At 34.1% G+C, this 22,310-nt stretch overlaps 1 protein-coding gene across 1 annotated transcript; it reads left to right on the top strand.

Annotated features, from left to right (window-relative positions):
- The first annotated feature begins 10,079 nt into the window (after positions 1–10,079).
- Positions 10,080–20,953, top strand: ccnl1b (cyclin L1b). The gene is made up of 11 exons (XM_056478214.1): positions 10,080–10,408; positions 10,718–10,792; positions 10,877–10,986; positions 12,223–12,340; positions 12,433–12,497; positions 13,444–13,543; positions 16,533–16,637; positions 16,731–16,872; positions 16,960–17,056; positions 20,051–20,143; positions 20,235–20,953. Exons 1-11 carry the CDS (start codon positions 10,166–10,168, stop codon positions 20,581–20,583), a joined length of 1,497 nt encoding a protein of 498 aa, XP_056334189.1. The 5' UTR covers positions 10,080–10,165; the 3' UTR covers positions 20,584–20,953.
- Positions 20,954–22,310: the final 1,357 nt, after the last annotated feature.

Raw genomic sequence — 22,310 nt, 5'->3', positions numbered from 1 at the left:
CCTAGTTAACCTAATTAACCTAGTTAAGCCTTTAACTGTCACTTGAAGCTGTATAGAAGTGTCTTGAAAAATATCTAGTAAAATATTGTTTACTGTCATCATGGCAAAGATCAAATAAATCAGTTATTAGAAATGCTATTATATTTAATATTATATTATATTATATTTAATAATAATAACTATTATATTTAGAGATGTGTTGAAGAAATCTCTCCGTTAAACAGATTTTGGGGAAAAAAATAAACAGGGGGCTATTAATATAGAGAGGCTAATAATTCTGACTTCAACTGTATATATATTAACAAAGACTATAGAATACACAAGATGTTTCACAGTCAATATGGCGAATAAAGCCCCGCCTTCTAGTACATGAGCCAATCAGCAATCGCTATAGAATGACAATTCTCCAGGGGAGGGGCTTGGACTAGACGTGAATTTCTGCAGATTTTGTGTGATACGAACATTTAGAAATGAAACTAAATAGACAATTGTTGTTTAATTTAATTGGTTATTCCTAATATGTAATGCAATCGTAATCTTGGCAAGTAGTTTTGGAGAATTTGATGTTTCCCCATTTAAACAGAATGCCCGAGCATACTGCCCGAGAGGCATTTCAAAGATGGCCGCCGAGCGAAATTACTTGCCTTAAAGGGACTTTGGTGTTAACTACTGATTTATAATATAAACACATTTATATAAGTTATATTATATTAATCAGTCATTCATTTCATTCACAGCGGAATGAAACGCCAACTTATCCAGCATATGTCCTTACGCAGCGGATGCTCTTCCAGCTGCAACCCATTACAGGGAAACATATCATATCATTTACATTTTTTAAAAAAATTTTTATTTAGGATTAATAGTTTAATATTGAGTCAGAGAGGAATATGTGGGGGCATGTGTCAAATTTTGATTGATGACCGCCACGCCACATTAAGGCGGGACTTCTGCCCCACCCTTTTTAATATAATTTTTAGAATTCCGGTAATTATATTCTTATCAGTTTAATTAAATTAATAATTAATAAATAATAAATAAATATAAATGGTATATTATATATAGTCTGCTAATTAAAATGTAATTCAAATAAATTAAATTATATTTATAATATTATTATGCCAGTAATTATAATTTAATTAGTTTGATTACAATCTATTTACAGGAATTATAATTTAAATGGTTTGAAAAGAATCTAATTACTGCAATTATAAGAATTAAATGAAAAGGGGTGGTGCTTAAACCGGAAGTCCCATCTTAAAAGGCGATTGGTGGTCATCAATCAAATTTTGACACATGCCCCCACATATTCCTCTCTCTTGAGTCTTTACCAGACTTTTTATTATCAATCATTAAGCATTGTTTTATGGCTCTTCCTATACTTAATTGGACTTTTTAAAAAAACTGAAATAAATGGTTGAGGTATTATTGACTTTTTTCAGAATATCATAATATTCTTTATGATAACATTTTTATTATTTAATTGTAGAGAACACATGACCTTGTTGTTTGTTTTTCTCCCTTTTTATGTTGCCATGAATGTTTTAGAATAGATATCCAGGGGAAAAATTATATACAGTATTTTGCTGTCATTCATTTCCAATATAAGTCTTACTAAGTTGTAGTACAAATACATGATGCATTTTTAAAACCATTTGAACAATGTCCATCTTTACAATTTAAAAGAATTTCAGCACTGTCAAGATTGAAAAGTATAAATACAATCACTTTTATATTATTGTTATTATACATTGTTGTATATGTCCATAGTTGTTGTATATGCCCCACAGCTTTTAATAAAGTTGTATGGATTTAAAAAAAAAACTAAACTTTATCAATTCTGGACCAATGACTCAAACTATATACAATGTATGTAATTGTACTAAATATCTACCCTGAAATGAATGCGCAGTCAAACTGAATCATAAGGATGTAGTTGTTTACCACAAGTTACAAAACAATATTTAAAAAAAAACTCTGAAAGACTAAATTTCTCAGGGGCAGCCATTAAGCTGAGCATTTATGAAATAACTCCTCAATGATTTATCAGTTCTGGCAGAGCAGTGGAGCTTCATTCCATTCTCCTTTTTACTATTTGTTTGTGGTGGTTTTAACGACGTACTGCATACTATAATGTGTTACACAGAAAGAAAAAAAACCAATAATGTGCGATTTTGCTCCGTATATATATATATATAGAACAGCTATCAGAAAACAACGCTTTCAGTCAGAAGAAAATTGAGAACATGTGGAGATGGAAATTTTTCAGAAATTCTTCTGGGGGGTGAGGTGGGATTTCAACGCAGCCTGAAGCAGGCAACACCACATCTGGCCTGTTACTATAAATGGCAAAAACTGAACCTTCTGCAGGTGTCCTGTGACGATGTACTTCAATAAATCAATCCAGCTGGTTTGTAGACCAGGTTAATAAACGTACAGCATGGCACCTGTACTCTATACTGTATACCAGAGGGGATATATTTAAACTTGAATAAAAAAACACCCTCACCTTCGCTTTTCTCCTCTGACACACATTAGGGAATGGAAAATGACCTGAGGCCTGCAGAGTCAGGACTGCGCAATGTTTCAAACAGCAGCAGTTTGTATGCTTACTCTCAGTTGCCAGATCTCTTTGGCCCTGCTGTGTGTCACAGGCACAAGCTTTGGGAAACTCCATGTAAAGAAAATATAGCTGGATTTGTGATCGAAAAGAAATATTATACTGGAATACAAACAGCCAATCACATTTTGCTGAGGTAAAGTTGGGCACAGACTTCAGATAATAAAAATATTCATAAGCATTCCTCAGTGGTTTTGCCAACTTAGCAACTTTGCCTCTATGTTTAGCAACTTTTGCCTCTACTTTTAAGACATTTAAGCAACAACAACTTCCTTTTTAAATTTTTTTTAATTACTTGCAACAATTTCAGCAATTTTTTTGGACTATGCTTATAATGTATTGTAAATTCAAGCTAACTGGTGACATTTACCAAACAGTTTTTAGGTACTTTCCATTGAAAGCAGTATCCGCTAGTGTTCCTCAGGTGAAATCCTTACGAAAATGAACCATGTTTTGCTTTGTGGTTTTTATTTTCTGCCGCATTGACTTCCATTCGCAGTTTTACTACAGTTATCATGGTAAAACTATGCTTAGATTTGCAAAACCATAGTTAATTTGTGGTTACCATCGATTATGGTAACCCCATACTAGTTTCAAAATATAGCCTATGAAAACAAGACTTGATATCACTTATCTTTTTACAAATTCTAAGGGTCAATTTTTGCTTTTTTTTTGTTTTCTGTAATCGTGTTTATTACAAATGGAAGAGATTCGTTACAATCTGTGTTTAGATGCTGACTTATCCTCCAACCTCATCATCTACAGAGAGAAACTGTTACTTCCCAGCAGGCACAGGACGTCAACATGACAGCAGATTGACGTCCAACGTTGTGGGATGTTGCATTTTGTTTGGAAATGAAAATCAAGTTGACATCAGAACCCAAAGTCAGGCCAACGCCAATGTCCAACGTATTTTGTTTACTTTCCAACGCAACCTAAATATCAACGTCTGATGATGTTACAGCTTGAAATTGGGTGGACGTTACCACTATGACATTTATCAGATGTTGGATTTTGTTTGCCATACCTGATGAATAAATGTCATTATTTGATGTCAATATGACGTTGGTTTAAGATGTTGGCTCGACATTGGATTTTGGTCACTTCTCAACATAATCTAAAATTAACAAAATATCAACGTCATTTCACGTCGTTATTGGATGTCAAAATAATATTGTTCTTAGATGCTGGAGACCTAAATCTAACCTAATAATAATAATGTCTTACGACGTTGTGTGTCTGCTGGGTTAGTTACACCAAAATACACATGCTAAAGAACCTAAAGGCATTATAGAGGACCATGATGACATTTAATTGAAATCTGGTTATCACTGCATCTTTTTTCTTTTTTGTTTTTAACTTGTAACATGTACTTATGCATGCACACAGAATTGCCTAACTCCCACATGTTGTTGGGTTATCTATGTGTTTTATGAATTTCTCTGTTTTTTTTTTAAACCCTAACAGAGCCAACTAGATATAAGATCAGACAGGTATATAAAAATCTTGAGAAATTCTGATGAAAAAATCATGAAAAAGTTACACCATTTAGGTTCTATATAGGATGTTAAAGCTTGGTTTCTACTGGAGTCTTATGAAGAGGGTTCTATTTAGCAAACAGAAGAGTTCTGCTTTTGCTACAAGCTCAGGAATCCTAATCACTGTTTAGAATATTTATTTCCTTACTTTTCTAACATTTTTTTGCCTTACACCTTCATTTCATTCTAAACTCAGAAATGTTTTCATTGCCAGAAGACAAAAGAAGAGATTTCTGCCACTTCACTTCATAAGGTTTGCTCTTGGGTATTAAGTTTAGCTTCTGTTTAAAGGTGTGTCTGTGTTATATCTGAATTCTGAAATTATTAACTACGTTGAAGCATTTATTCAGAATGTCACAGTGTTACATTTTAAGTAATTATAATAATTGCAACATTGCAGCAACTATTTTTATGTAATTATATCCTAAATTATTAATTCATTCATTTTCCTTCAACTTAGTCTCTGATTTATCAGAGGTCGCCACAGCGGAATGAATCGCCAACTATTCCAGCATATGTTTTACACAGCGGATGCCCTTCCAGCCGCTACCCTGTACATCAAACACTACGGCCAATTTAAATTACCCAATTCACTTATACCGCTTGTCTTTGGACTGTGGGGGAAACCGGAGCACCCAGAGGAAATCCACACGAACACTGGGCGAACATGCACACAGAAATGCCAACTGGTCCAGCCAGGACTCGAACCAGCAACCTTCTTGCTGTGAGGTCACAGTGCTAACCACTGAGCCACTATGCCGCCCCAAACCTTAAATTAAATAGGTTAAATTTCTGATGGGATTGGAACACAAAAAGAGGTGAACAAATGATGACAGACTGTTCATTTTGGGATGAACTGTCCCTTTAAGAAAATACAGCTGCCTTTGGCTTTTAAAAAGAACACAGTTGGTTCCCACTGGCATTCAAGAAGCAAGTCAGATTTGCAGGAGGTGGGCGACAAACTTTCGAGAACAAAAAGCATTCCTCAGGTGAAAATAACATTCACCATGAAGTCAGACACAGAAACACTTATTTATGTCACCCTTCTGTCTAATGTTGAGCTTGCTAAGGGCGGTAACTTTCTTTCGCAATCTCACAGGGCTTCTTCAAACCTGCCTCATAAAACGCCGTATTGTTTGGTTTTAACTGTGCAGTCCTGCCGATGACATTTCCTTCCTGTGAACTTCAGGGTTTAAGATATTTGATTCACTCAAGAATGTCTTGATGCTTCCTGCGGGGTCTATGAAGCTCCTGCACTGTGAAGCACTCGTGGAGACTTCGCCACATACACACAAGCATCATATTTGGTTATAAACATCACATTTTCATTTTATTTTTTATGGCAGATGATGGATAGTACTATTAAATCGCAAAGCTGCAGTGTTTGCCCCTCTGAACCTGTGAGGTGAAACATTTCAGCACTCTAACCAGATCCCAGTAGTGCCATTCAAGCCAGCAGATCTGGAGAACATTACGAATCCCCCAGTCACTGGCAGAAAGGATGAATAATTACCTGATTAAAATGTCTCACTGAGTGATTTATGCAAGAAGAAGCTGCAAGATGTTCCTCCTCAGGGACACACATTGGTTTATTCAGTGCTACTCAGCTGCCAGTAATACATTGTGTGTATTAGAGAATATGACACTTTGCACAAGCACAACTGACACGCACGGTAATTTAAATGGCTGTCCAGTTGAGCTAAATTTCGTTTGTTTGGACTGAAAGCTGAAACTAACATACAATACAAACCAGGCAATTTTGTTTCAAGGATGTCTAAACATAGACTTCTTGACTAAAACAAGGCTAAATCTTAGCTGTCAGTGAAAATAATAGATGTATAACAGTAGTCTAAAAATAGACTAGTCATCAAATAAACAAATTAGACAGTCCTTACGGGCATGTAGCTATGGGGGGTTCAGGTGGTTCGAAAAACCCACTCCTCTGACAAAGGTCCAGAATTTGTCCCATACATGAGCTCGTTTGTCCTATTTTGACTTCTATGCTAACATAAATTTGAAAATAACTAATCGAAGAAGGCTTTAAGACCAAGCCGAATCTGACATAAGTAAAGTCCTCTTTCACTATTGTCCTTCTGTATACAGTTTACAAGTAATTTTATTTTAAATCTTGGACCATATTCTTGAATGAAAAATGACAAATAGAAAAGGTGTGAGGCATTCATTCAGTCATTCGTTTTCTTTTCAGCTTAGTCCCTTTATTAATCCGGGGTCGCCACAGCGGAATGAAGCGCCAACATATCCAGCATATGTTTTACACAGCGGATGCCCTTCCGGTCGCAACCCATCACTGGGAAAAATTCTGAAGCTAAAGTTAATTTTTATACTAATTAGGCTACAAGAGAGACTAGAAAAATCTGGAAGCGCTACTTTATTATTATTACTTGGTTTCATTTTTTATTATTCAAATGGACAAATTCACACTGAGGAAAGTTGAATGAGCTGGTCAGTCTATTACTTTTAATTAAAGAGTCTATTACGCCTTTTTTATTAATGATATATGTGATCAATTTGTATTTAAAAATTATATATATATATATATATATATATATATATATATATATATATATATATATATATATATATATATATATATATATATATATATATATATATATATGTATATATTATGATATATCGTGTATATTATATATAATATATATATAGTAGTACAGATAAGTATTTTTTAAATATATTTGTTTATTCTAAATCTCTAAGAAATGTTTTTGGTACATTCAAAATTGTAGTTATGAGGACCACCCAACAAGCTAATCCAGAAAAAAATTATGTGTAAAATGTCACTAAAATGCAGTATTTAAACCTCAGATTAAAAGAAATTGAGGTGAATAACTGCAAAAAAGTCCACTTTTTGAGAAAAAAGAACCACTCTTTTCACCGGGCTAGCTATGGGCCCGCTTTACATGTGCAATCATTTACTCTTGGCTATTTGCTGATTTTTTGGCTATTGTTAGACATCTATTAGACTTCCACTGACAGCCCAAATTTAACCTTGTTTTAGCTGAGATGTCTATGTTTAGACTTATTTTTTTTCTCTATTAGACTTCTTTTCAACTCACACAATAAAAAATGCTTCTTGGAAACAAACATTTCATATAAAAAAAATCTACCTCATGTATAAAGAAGCTTAAATTAAATCAGCTCTCTCACATTGTAAGCACAGTATACTCTTTTACAGAAACAAGCTGCTTGTGTACTCTGTGTTATTTACATGCTTTATTGACTTGCACAGAGCCTTTATTTGGAAATCTCATGAGATGTAAGTCTTCCAGCAGAGGAAAATAATGCATATAAGTGTAATGCTGGCAACTCTAATTTCTTGTGTTTTTGTTTCCAATGTCAGAATTGGGTTTTATTGTGATTTTAATTCATAAAAGAAGAAGAATATTTGTTTCACTGAATATAACTGCTACTGCAGCAGGACTTTTTTGTCTACAGTAGGCTTGTTTACTGTTCTCTCTGTAACTTGGGACATGCATTTCACAAAACAACCACAGGCAAAAGGAGAAGATTGTGAAAACACACTGATAAAAACAGTGATTTACTGCTTGCTGGCAGAAACATCAAAATGTTTGTTTTTTTTTTCATTTGGATTGAGAAAATAGCATTTGCACAACTTCTCTATTTAAAATAATAATAATAAAAAGATTTACCCCCAAATTACTATGAACTATGAAACAGTAACGCTGTAATAAATCCAAGAAATAGATTTACTCCATCTTTTACAAAATATTTGTTCAATGAAATCTGTGCTGTTCAATCAATAATATTGTCTTGTGTACTTATTTACTTTTAGAAGCATCTCAGGATATGGTTAAGAGATGAAGGGGGCAAATGGGTAAACGCAACAGGGTTGAACTGAGTATAGTGACAGCTGGCATTTCTCTTACTTCCTGCCTGGTGCACTGCAAAGAGGACCAAGGCTATCTTTTTATTTGTTAGCGAGTATAGCCAGATATAACAGCAGCAGTGCTAATGCTAATGAAGACAAAACCTTATATCAAGTGTTCATTATACACATCCTGTTGGCTAAATACTTTTGCAACTACTTGACAACTCACTCTTATAAGAGTATTAGTAGACTGTTAAGTTAAGGTTAGTGTTTGTCGAATGAGCTGATGTGTACTTGCTAGGTTACTTATAGTCTGCAGAATGCCTGTTAGGTAACCATCAAAATGAAGTGTAAGCAGATATTAAGCAGACAGTACAAAAATACTCTAATGACAACTATTTGACATTTTTGCATAGTAACTTATAATCAATATGACTAAAGATGACCATCTTCATCAAATTATTCACTATTTTTAATTCCCCAATAATTAATCATACAAAAACAGAATTATTGAACACAAATAGCCGTTCTGTTGAAGAAAATATGCTTTAAGTCCAACCAGTGATTATTTTCACCTTGTCATCGATATAAAAAGGAGGTCAAGATTTCAAAGGAGTCAACAGTTATCTTCATATGTCCTGTTGACCATGTGTCAAGGCATATCATGTCCCCTCAGTAAGCTGTCTCATCAGTTTCTGTGATGAGTCCTCATCGTGGTGGAGGTCTCAGTTATGATGGTGTGATTACTTTGGTACTTGGCAAGACAGTGATGGATTATATCACATCCCTGTGGGAACCTGCCGCACAGAGTGACAGAACACTAAATCAATCTATCTCTGTCTATCGGTCTGTCTATCTACCTATCTATATATCTGAAGAATCTAACTAAGGACCTAAGAATCCTTGCAGCAAACTTATGTGTGTGTTGCTTTAAGTAAGCAACCATTTATTTGTGTTGTGTTTTAAATTAATTTGTTTTACTAATTTATTCTTCATTTAATTATTTCATTTAATCATATTTAAGTTTAAGTTCATTTATTTTATGGAGCATATTTAAAAACAGTCACGACTGACCAAAGTGCTGTAAATAAGTCAAAGTAAAATAAAAAGACAGAATATAAAAACATAAAAATAAGCCAACAGAAACGACTGAATAAATTAAAAAATGAAGCAGTAGAACTATTAAAATAACATTAAAAAGTCAAGCTAAATAGGTACGTTTTAGGAGTGATTTAAAAATAGATAGAGATGGAGCCATTCTAATCTCAATTTTATTTAATCATGTGATCATTCGTCATGTATACTGTATAATTATCATTATATCATTTTATTAACTATTAGTTAAAGATTTGATTATTATTATTGATTATTATTTGTCATTATGTTTTTATATTTTATTATTACTATTTTCCTATAATTATTGCTTTATTGTTATCATTTTATTTTTCCATATTGTTATAATATTATGGATTCAAGCGACACTTGTTTTCATGAGTAAGAGATAAGAGAATATGAGTCTCCATTTCATGGTCTGTATTGTCACTGGACAATGTTGTGAAGCAGTAACTTTCCATTGCTGTTGCTTGTGGTATAATAACACTTGTTGGATTTATCGTGGTGAGACGAAGTGTGAGCATTGAATTATACGCAACTAAGATTATTCAATAAACTCTGCTCTTTCTTTATCATCATTACTTCATCTGCTGCTTCTGCTCTTCTCTACCTTTCTCAGTCAACTCCTATATTGATAGGAGACTCTCGATTCCAATGGTTAATTCAGTTGAATATATATATATGTGTGTGTGTGTGTGTGTGTGTGTGTGTGTGTGTGTGTGTGTGTGTGTGTGTGTGTGTGTGTGTGTATAAGTTATCACATATATCATATCATATCATATACTTACATTCTTTTTCTAAATTTAAAGAAATAGCATTATGTAGGCTACTAAATTCTTACATTCTCGCAGCACACCAACACAGCATCGCGTTATTTTACGGGATTTCACTGTTCCAACGCAACAACTGACGTCACCGACTTTGAGGTCACTTCCGCCGTTGAATTGCGTCAATCGCGAAACGTTGCCATTTCCGCCTGGCAGACGAAAGGTCTACGTTTTGTGATAGCGAGTTACACCATCAAATATGTCTCTGGGCATTTTATCTCCTCATCTGAACACTCCACCACCAAATAACCAAGGCATTCTTATTGGCGATAAAGTGTATTCGGAGGTGTTTCTGGCCATCGACAACTCGATCATACCCGAAGACAGGCTGAGCACGACCCCGTCCATGCTGGATGGCCTCGACCATGAGACCGAGACAAACCTACGGATTCTGGGCTGCGAACGCATTCAGTCAGCCGGGATTCTTCTTCGTCTGCCACAGGTTAGTTTTGAAATGTGTTTATATTCAAGAATTAGTTCGTTAGCTCGGCTTATAGTTATCTAAACACGGAAGACGAGCCGCTTAGCATAGCCGACTAACTTAGCCGAAACCGGCACAGTGAAACCGGCGGCCTTTGTCTTCCATCGAGTCCTTCAGATGACTCGAGACGCATTTTTGAAATGCTATTTAAGATTATTCGCGTTATTTTTTAAATAGTTTTATTAGATATTATAATTCTGTCCAATGTTATTTACGTTAATTGACGAGAATGTGTTTGTTGATGTATTGTTATTTGATGTTTTTGCGTAGGTGGCGATGGCGACGGGACAAGTTATTTTTCAACGATTCTTTTTCTCAAAGTCCTTCGTAAAGCACAGCTTTGAGGTAAGCTAGGATTAAATAATATTGTTTAAAATGTGACCGAAACCATTTCATGAAATCATTTAACGTGGTTTCACTTTAAAACAGATTGTTGCTATGGCCTGTGTGAACTTGGCATCAAAGATCGAGGAGTCGCCAAGACGAGTGAGAGATGTGATCAACGTTTTCCACCATTTGAAACAAGGAAAGGGCAAAAAGTAAGTCGAACACATGATTTTAAGTATTTGTTGTATCTACGTTTTGAGAAGTAGTTTTATTTAACCGGGATAGTGTTATAAAGCCGCAATATGCAGTAGTCAACATCTGAATTGAACCAAAACCTGTCATCAAAGTTGTCATATAAGTAACGTTAAGTAACATTCATTCTTGCCGTAGAACATGTTTTTAAAAAACTTTTTTGATCCACTTAAAATGTGGACTACTGTACATTTCAATGTAATTTAATTTACTCTTACGGACTAAAAGTCGTGTTTAGATTTCCTCTGTCATTAATTTATTATGAGTATTTTCACTGATACACTTGTTTTATTAATAAGATTTAACAAAGATTTATTACTGTCAACATAGTAATGTTGCTGTTAGATTGTCTGCTTTGATTCTGAGAGGATATTTTTTCTATTCAGTTCATTATTTTTATGACATTTCTAACACTTAAACCAAATACAGTTTTAGAATATTTTCTAAATAAATAAAAAGATCAAATATTATAACTGTATTATACATTAACTTAACATTAAAATAGCCATAGAAGCTGGCATGGCATTAAACACTAAAAACAAAAATCAAACACTGCCCTGTTTTCTGATTAATTAAAATATATATATATTTCTACTTCTGAAGCCATTTTTGAAAATGTACCTTTTTTTCTGTTGACATTGGTGAAAAAGATTAAGTTGGTATTATCTTTTAGGAGAATATGAAACAAATCTGAGGATAAGGATGTCATAGTAGGCATGGGCCAGTATAAGATTGTGACGTTATGATAACCTTGGATAAAAAATATCATGGTATTGTTATTATTACTGCTCTAAATTGTTCTTTTTAAATGTCTGGGTATAAACAACAACTTTTCCCCCATTGAACACAATATATTTTATTATAAGAAACATTTCAAATATTTTGGAACCATAGCTTTTGATGTGGAGGGTCTTTTTCTACTGTTGCTCAAAAAACAAAATAAAATAGTCAGCTAAAAAATTAAATACACTAAAATTTAATTTAACAGAAGTTAAGTTAGTAAAATTAACAGAAAAATCTTGCTGTTTTAGAACCTTGATTTATTTTTTTATTTTTATTTTTTTTTATTTTTTTTCCCTCCTTTCTCTTCAAACCGCGGTAAACCGGTTACCACATGCCAATGTCATAGATGTAGTTTTTCATGTTTAACAATAGCTAATTCTGTTTGTTTTTCCTGTACGTGTGTGTTGATACAGGAGCACCCCCCTCATTCTCGATCAAAATTACATTAATACCAAGAACCAAGTGATCAAAGCTGAGCGTCGTATCCTGAAGGAGCTGGGCTTCTGTGTTCACGTCAAACATCCACACAAGGTGAGTTGTTTACTATAATTTAAAGTTGATTATCTTCTGTGCATTGAAATCCTTATTGCATCTCTTAATATTTCTGTTTTCAATCATTTCAGATTATAGTCATGTACCTGCAAGTGCTGGAATGTGAGAAGAATCAGATGCTGGTTCAAACAGCATGGTAAGTGTTTTCATCTACCTCTGGACTTTGTGAAAATGCCCTTCAAATTATGACTTGGAATTTTTTCCCCTTATAGAGGAGACATTGGATCAGGTTTTTGGTTGGACTCATGCTCTGTTTCCACTAGTAGCTTTCTTTATTTGCTAAGAGCTTGAACTTTTGTGAAAGAGCTTGAAACTTAAGTGTCAACAGGACCTAGTGGAAACACTGCATTATAAAGCATGAATTGCATTGTAGCTTGGTATGCCTAAAGGTAAGATTAGGTTCACACTATTCAGTCTTTGTCAATGCAGGACAAAATCATGTGTTGTTTACTTGTTGCACATCATTGAGGTTATGGCTTATGGAGAGCTCTGCTTAACTTTGTCCTTTCTCTACTCTTTGATTAAAGGGTAGCCCATGGTGGTAAGTGTCACAGAAAACACCCGAACTCCTCAGGCACAAGACCCAGGAACCCCTCCCACCTCATTGGCTGGCCTTTTCGAGACTGCCAGCCAATCCAGTGAGAGCTCTCAGCGGAGGTTCTCTGAATGGAAGGCATTGGCTTTGCTGGGGGGCCAGGATTTGTTTTTGTTTTTCCCTGAGTTTATAGTTAGTTGTACACTTTTTTTTTTTTTTTTTCCTCTCTAAATCCAAATATTTTTTGATATACGGTATGTTACTGTTTTCATATGAATCCCTTTCATGTGAATTTTGTTACAGAAAGTAATCTGCCATATAGCTATTCTTGCCTCTCCTCATATCTTTTTGATTTGGCGTTTCAATTTGGACAAACTTTGCTATGACTCATTGCTCAAATGTGTTCAAATTATATTAGCTCCTTCATCATAGCTACGTTTTAAAAAGTGAGGGAAAGGACATGAAGTTAAGAGTCTCCATAAGAAGCTATATGTATGAGAGAGAGAGCATGGCAGGTGTTGCATAGGTGCTTGTTTGTGTGTTTCAGGAACTATATGAATGATGCCCTCAGAACCAGTGCATTTGTGAGGTTTGAACCCGAGACCATTGCGTGTGCCTGCATTTACCTCGCTGCTCGAGTACTACAGGTATGTCCCTGGGTTTACACCACATTCACACATATAGGGGAGTTTGATATTGGGGGAGGGGGTAAGCAGCATTTTGGGGGTTATTTTATCTGACTATGGGGAAAAATGTCATTTCTGATGTTTTACTTTCAATTCTGGCTTAATTTCTTAGAATTGGGATGTAAAATGTAGTTCATAAGTCCATATCTAAGCGGGACAAAAAAGACTGTAAGTTTATCTAAATGCAATTCTTCTAAATCTTGCAATTGCTTAAATTTGCAAGACACAAACTTGAAATTCAGATTTTTTTATAACAAATATGTGAGTAAATATCTTGTGGCTCAGAAATAATGATTTTGTCACAATTCTGAGAAAGTCAGAGTTAAAAGAGGGACACATAGTTGCATTTGGTTTTACCCTCGCCAATATCCCATCTGAGCTTGGTTCTCTCGAGGTTTTTTTCCTCGCCGCTGTCACCACTAGCTTGCATGGTTCGGGATCTGTAGAGCTGCGCATTGATGGATTTGCTCTTCAGTGTTTGAACCCTCAGTAGTGATTATTAAACCACACTGAACTGAGCTAAACTTAACAAACTTTGAAAACTGAACTACAGTTTCAATTTACTATGATCTTTTATGTGAAACTGCTTTGACACCATCTACTTTGTAAAAATGCTATACAAATATACAAATGCAATTCAAATGGTGAATTGAAAAAAAATACCCTTGTTTTTTATATTGAGTAATGCAAACCGGCTTCTGTACATATTTGATCATGTCAGCTTGCACATTGATTACACAAAGATGTATATTTTTATCATAGACTAATGCCTCGGCTCTATTAGGTATGTAGTGATTCAATACGAATCGTGATTCATTTTTCACAATTTACAAAAAATTGTGAATTTAGAATTTTTTATTTATTTATTTTTATTAATTCTTAATTGTAGCAAAATTTCTGCACATTTAAAAGAAATGTCAGATAACAAAATGTAAATTATGTCAAATTACAAATAAAATAAATATGTATAAAATGAGTATCTCTAATTTAAACTACTAATACTTTGTCTGCTATTAGTAAGTTGTTGTTTTTTTAAGAAACATTAGCTTATCAATGTTTTCTGGCCCTGTAAAATACTCATTAAAAGTAATAGAGAGTTAGAAAATCTAAACAAATTTGTTAAATGTTCAAATTGCTTTCTCTCAATGTCAACGTGACACTGTTGTACCTAAATTTACTTTTATTGGTTTAATAATACAATTAAACCCGGCAGAGTTGATGGTGAACTGAAATCGAATTGGCTCCACTGATGGAAATGACAATGCAGATGAAATCAAATCACTTTTATTCTCACATCAGCAGCAGTTGTAGTATGATGAGTGAAAAGCTCAGGTGTTGGCTCTAAACAATGCAAAATACAACAACATACTCCAAAAAGCATAACAATATACTATAGACGAATTACCAACCTACGTCACATATGATGTCACACGGGTTCCCGGTTGCAATAGCAAACATGTCATGTTGTGCGGTAGGATGCCAAATTTCAAAAATAGAAAACTTTACTTTTACCGTACACCACACTGCTTTTAATGCCAACCGCAGACGTTTTTGGCTAAAAGGGAGCTGAATGTAGTGAGGGCCTAATTAAAAATGCTCGACTCTGCTGTTCTCATTTCATATCAGTTAAGTTCACGCTATGCTGAATCATACACATTACTCGTTTTTGATTGCAGCAATGATTTCAGCAAAAACAGTTAAATATGGTGAATTAAACTGCTGACACTGAATGCTAAGAATGAAATGTAAAAGTGTAAGCTCACATACCCTGCCTTAAAGGTGCAGTTACTGTCAGAATGCAGTAGTTTTGCTGGTTGATGATTACCCAGGCCTTGTATAGCTCCGTCTTCTGTTCCTGTCTTTGGCTAGGCAGAACTTCCGTTTTTAGCACTACATAGTTTTGAATCTAGTAATCATGGAACATTATTTCTTGCACGTGACCACGCATAACAAAATTGTTGGCATCCAAAGACTTGTAGGCCTTTAACTTCTCTCTTGTAAAAACACTTGGAGTTTCAATGAGATGCTTGGCCGTTTCGTCTTATCCAATATCCATTGGGAGGGTGCTATCGCAAATGGACCTGTCAGGCGAACGCCGCTCACTTTAATGTTAATTTTGCTGAATCACTGTGCTTATCAATGGCTGACAAGCTGTTTTAATATGCTGAAAGCAGTATGTAAATAATATATATAATATGTAATCAATATAACTTATTTCTAAGACAACAACAAACTCTGTACCGCATCGGATGTCATTTCCTCGCTGTAAATTCTAGCACTCGTTTTTTTCTGCAACCTCGCTGCGTGCATATCCTGAATGTTTACAACCGTAGTAATTCGTCTATTAGCAATGTTGACAGTAATGCGTAAATGATGACAAGACATGTTTGCATCTGTGGAGTGATTTACATTTCTGTGCACATTCTCTGTCATTTTTTGACAATCACATTAAATCCATGACAGTAAATAAAGAACATGAAGTTTCCTCTGGTTTGGAAGAGGATGAGCTTCAATATAAACATTCACACCCATTGTTTTAAACTGTTTGCTACAACTTATTTGCTGCAATCAGTAAACCTGTTATTCATATTTATTAATCCCTGCTGTTCCAAGCAAGTATTATAGTGATTCATTTAAAATGATTTGAATCATAAAATAGTCAAGCCCGAATTAATTCATACCCCTGGTCAACTCTGACTTTTATTCAGCCAGCAAGTAACTTTTTATTTTTTTTTTTTGACGGGAAATATGATTCTCTCAAAAGATCTAGATAAAGATGTACAAGGTATTTCCCAGCATTTGAACAACAGCTTTAAGTTAGAATTTGCCATGGGTATGACTTATTTTGGGTTTGACTATATATGAATGGCTTTTCTAGTGGCTTATAGTGAAGGGTAACATCACTAACCTCTTCATTCTGTCTCATTAAAAGTTGTTGTTTTCTCTACAGATTCCTCTTCCTTCCAAACCACACTGGTTTCTTCTTTTTGGTGCTACCAAGGAGGACATCAAAGAGATCTGTATTAACACAATGAAGTTGTATTCTAGAGAAAAGGTAGCTTGTTTTTTATTATTATAAACTGGGCTCATTTATTGTTTGTATGTTTATTTGTCCCATGCTGGTGTTAATACTCTGTCCATCTCTCAGCCTCACAGTGAACAGCTTGAGAGGCAGGTGGAGAAGAGGAAAATATTCCTGGAGGAGGCAAGACTAAAAGCCAAAGGCCAGAATCCCAATGGCACACCAGCTCTCGCCAGCATTGGTGGATTTTCCCCTGCGTCCAAACCCTGTATGTTTGATGTTTGTTACTGATCAATCTTACTGCAAGCAAGTACTTGTCAATTCTCAAGCAGCTAAACATGTTTTTGTTTTGCAGCTTCTCCTCGAGACATGAAGATGGAGGATAAATCTCCAAACTTTAAACTGAAGGAGCCCGAGAACAGACAGTTGTTTGCCAAAAGCCCATTGAATGGGTAAGTGTGTTAACATTCACCGCATACTCCTTATTAGTTATAATAATGCTGATTAAGTAGTTATTTTTTGTGACTTATGGCTGTTTGCTAGTCTGTCACAATCTATATCTCTTGATAAATCTGTAATATGCTTTTAACATGTAGAGTTCTTTACTGACCTTGGATTTCATAGTCTTTCATAATCTCTACAATTAAATCTTAACTAGTCTTCATATTTAGATGCAAAAGTTTTTTTAGCTACAACAAAACCATTGTGCATTAGGAACTCAAAATAAATTTTAAAAATAACTAACGTGTACTAAAATAGGTATTGTTTTGCACTGATATTTTTACATATTTTAATGCATACTGTATACATATAACATTATTATTGGCATAATTTGCTTTTTATGGCTTTCATTGTGTATATTCATAGTAAACAAAAATGTAGGTTTTATTCGATTGATTTAGTTTATTTTATTATAGAAAGAAAATGTACATATTTACTAGTGTTGGAAAAAGATTAATTGTCACAAATCACATTCAAAATAAAAGTTTGTTTTGACATATATGTATTATAAAGGGCTGCAAGATATTGGACAAATCTAATATTGCGATGTTTTATTTTTCTCCGATTAAGTATTGCAATATGAATACAGTTTCATAAAATAAATAGCTCTATTTGACAGTTTATTCAGGTACAATAAAAACAATACCAAAAAAGGCTTTTCTTTGCATTCTCATTTCTAGTCCAATTATCGAAAAATTCTTAGATCTAATAAAAATATTATTTTCACCTTCAGAAGAAATAACTCAAAATTAGGAATTTTTCCTGTCATTAGGGTAAGTAAAATAATCTTGTTTTGCTTTGAAATGTGGATATTTGAACTAGAAACAAGATTAAAATCCATTTTGCATGAATTGTATAAATAATTAAATGCAATTAATATTTGCTACACCCCAAACATCATAATTTTTGTGGCCAAATGTTTAAACTCTCTTGAAATGCTCAGTCACATGCCTTAAAAACACATGCAAATGATAAACTCTATTGTGGTTACATTTTTCAGTGACTCTACAAATCATGTTCTGTAGCTCCTTTTCAACTATAATTCAGACTCAACATGACTATTGCAGATACGCACATTTCGATATCAATGTTGAAACGATATATTGTGCACCCCTAGTTTTATGCTTCTGTATATGTGATATACACACAAGGAAACAAAACAATTTTGTTACAGATATTTTAATTTATATATATATATATATATATATATATATATATATATATATATATATATATATATATATATCATTTGTATCAAATTTATACATTTTACATGTAAATATAAATAAATATTTTCTTGAATATATGCATGTATGTGTGAATTTATATACATGCATGTGTGATAAATACACACAGTACACACACATAGTGCTCAACATAAATGAGTACTTGATGAATGAATGAATATTTTTATCCATTTCTTAGTAAATATAGGTAATAGATTTTGGTGCATTTTAATTAAACAGATAGTTATGAAAATAATATTTTAGTCACCAAGCATCTTTAGACATACAAACATAATACATTTAAATACATGATTGAGATGTCTTATATATATATATATATATATATATATATATATATATATATATATATATATATATATATATATATATATATATATATATATATATATATATATATATATATATATATATATATAGTTTTTTTCTCTTAAATACAAATTAGTGTCAACAAATTTTGGATTGTTATCGCAAGTTATTTTGTTAGTGTAGCTCCAGATTTTGCTTCAGTACTGACTAATCGAATGTATATGCACAAATATAATATTGTAAAGCATCCTATAGAAAATATTAATTTATATGATAGATTTTTGAGGAGTGTACTCATCTGCTTAGCACTGTAAATTGGGCCTTTTTTTGGATCGGCAAAAAAGGGATGAGACATGTCATTTGCTTTCCATTTATACAAAAATATTACTGCAAAAACCATTGGTAACATCTTGTAAAACAGATCATATTTTAATTATAATTAATAATTCAACAATTCACTCATAAAACTTTGTTTCATTATAGGTGAATCATTTTTGAAAACTGATTGTGACATCATTTTGATGGTTGTTTGTCGCCACCCATTGGTTACACAATGTAATTGCTACAACATTCACCTGCGTCAAGTTCCATTAACCAGTGATTTTAATCTTTACCATAAACATCTGAACTAAAAACTGTTCTCCATGTCCTTCTGTTATTTAATCGTTTGTAACTCACTGAAAAAGTGTAAACTTAATGTCTCTCTCGATCAAACACAGATTTGAATGCAGCGCTTCGAAGGATTAATAAACATATGCAAATCACTATCATTTATCATTCATGTTGAATTGAGATCACGAACTTTTGATGTTTAATTGTGCAGCTTTACACTGAATTCTTTAATGCAGGCTAAAGAAACGGTGAGCGAAAACACCTTTAATTAATAGCCTAAGAACGCATTTAGGTAGGTCCCACCACAACTTCGTCCCTGTAAATTATAATGATGACAGACGCCAAAATGCTTTCACACATGTGATTGATGCGGGAAGCGATCTCTCTGCAATTGTTTTAATGTTGGATTAACCTACAAGTTCAATAAAAGTTATTAATCTGTGGGTCACGTGCGTTCCGGACTGTTTGTGATCCTTAACCATGGTATATTGTCAAAACAAACTTATTTTGGATACGATTAATCATGATTAATTTTTGCCCATCAAAATGTATGTAATATTTATGTGACAATTTTAGTAATGTTATGTGACTATGGTAAAACCATTCAAATCAAGATGCAAAATTTCAGAGTTGCAGAAACCTTTCTTTTGTTATTTGTTTGATCATTACCTAGATTTTTTTACTACACCAGAGTTTTTGATAATATAACAGCACATACCTGCTTTACAGAACTGTATTTATCTACTTAAAATATATCTTTTTTTTAATTTTCTCGTACAGAAGTATAAAAAAGGAGGACGGCAAAGTGTTTCAAAATGGCAAGAACCACAGCCGGTCACGATCTCGCTCTACATCTCGTTCTCCACACAGACAGTAAGTTCTCTTCTTCCTATAATGCTATTTTTTTTATTCATACACATCAAGTGAATATTTAAAGCCAAATCAATGTTCTGTTTTCCCCTAGTCGAAGGAGCCACTCAGGAACGTACAGCTCTCACAGCAGCCACAGCCCGTCTCCACGACAAAAAGCCAGAAGATCGTCACCCATCAGTCAACTCAGGACAGACCGAGACCGACCCAGCGAAACTAGCCGTCACTCTAACAAGAGGAGGAGGTCACGGAGCAGATCTCGCAGCAATTCACGAGAAAGAGTCCGCGATCGCGACTACGCCAAACACAAACAGGAGCGCAGCGGCTCAGGCCACCGCTGGGACCATCGGGACCGTGAGCGTGACCGTTCACATGATCATGGACGAAACAAACACCAGAGCAGATCACATTCTGGACACAGTCATAGCAGACACAGAAGATGAAGGACACTCAAGGACAACAGGACAAGACTAACACTTGCTTCGAAACAGTGCTTATTTGCTGGTTAAGAAGTGGATGTTCTATCAATGTTACTGTTCTTGCATCTGACCGGTTCAGTTGGGCAAGGTAGTGGTGCCTTTTTATGTATTTGACAATTGTGTTTTACTTTAAACTTGAAAGTGAACAACAGACGGACTGATCAAGATCTGCCTCTATCAGGGAACCCATTCGCACAGAGCAGACGACACCTGTGCATGTTCAATGTCTTTTCTTTTTTCATCGAATGTACATATAAAGCTTATTTTTATGATGTCAGAAGACTTTGTATTCATCTTTCTCTGCAGAAAATAAAAAGGATATAACATTCAACAACTTCATGTGTGTCATTTACTTTGTTGTAGGGGCTGGGCGAAATGACCTAATTAGGAAACCTTGATTAATTGAACACTACCTTGATTTCGAAAGAATGGTGGTTTAATATTTAAGGCAGTTGTTTATTTGTCACTGGCTTGAGAAAGACAACATACTGGTATTCTACTTAAACTTATTCTTCCGTCGTCTTCTGAGACTAATTTCTATATCTATCTACTAAAACCACCATACTAACACCAAACCTCCAAACTGCTCTGACTTGGTTTGCTATATCTACGCAGGCTGTGTTGGTCCTCAACTCCGGAGGGGAGAACCATCTCAGTTGCTCAAAAATTAACATTTATTTAATAGTATTAACATACAATGAGTGTAAATAACATATATATAGATATGTTGTTAAATACATATTAAAAATTCATTTTATGACGAACGCAAAAACAAACGTGACTTCTTTTTTTTTTCGTGTACGCGCAGCGCGGTCCGGTCCACTTGATGCAAGTTGCAGTTCTACGCCCGGGAAAAGACAACAGCAGTCTGGACTGGAGCCGAGAAGAGGAAAAAAAGTACAAGATGAATCGCGTGCATCACTTTCAGGTAACTTATCTCCATGACTCTTGAAAACATATTTTTGTTGTTCAAGTAAATTAGTGAGGCTTACGTTTAAACTCTGCCACAACAGCACAAATCTGCCTGATTTGTTGTTGTTTACGTTCAGTTTCTTGCTTTGCTGCGATGCGTTGTGCTTAAACTATGACAGGACCTGTTCTATGACTTTTGCCGTTTGCCCCTCTTCCTCATGTTGCTGATAACTACACAAACTCAATTATTTTTATTAACTTGTGCAATACTTTACAATTCTGTTCGTACACGAGCTACATACACAAGCACAATTATTTCACTATATATATTATTTATTATTATATAGTTATTTATTAAATAATTATATAATCCTTTGCAGTTGTTTATTGTTTTCTCTATGTCTATACATTTCTTATTGCTGCTGTTGTTATTGCTTTTGTTGTTAAGTCACTTTAGTCTTTACATCGTTGGATTTGTGTGTTTTTAATAGGCCGGTTTTTCAGTTTTGTACATTACAATATGAAACAACAAAACTGACTAATATTCTGTGATTTCTGAAAGATTAATAATATAAAATGAGTCAAATTACTGTAGGCCACAGGCCATAAACCACTTTAATTGCATGAATTCATTAATGGATATATTTTTCAGAATGTTAAAGTTTTTGTTTAAAGATACACAACTTTTAATACACCTTTTAATACTTAAAAACCACAAATGTCTTTAATTTATGCTGACAGCAAGGGTCAGCTTTTGTCACCACAGATTATAGTGCAAG

Source organism: Danio aesculapii, chromosome 2, assembly GCF_903798145.1.
Source record: "Danio aesculapii chromosome 2, fDanAes4.1, whole genome shotgun sequence".
Classification (NCBI taxonomy): Eukaryota; Metazoa; Chordata; class Actinopteri; order Cypriniformes; family Danionidae; genus Danio; species Danio aesculapii.
Note: the sequence above shows the minus strand (reverse complement) of the source record. Positions and strands in the feature narration are given on the sequence as shown.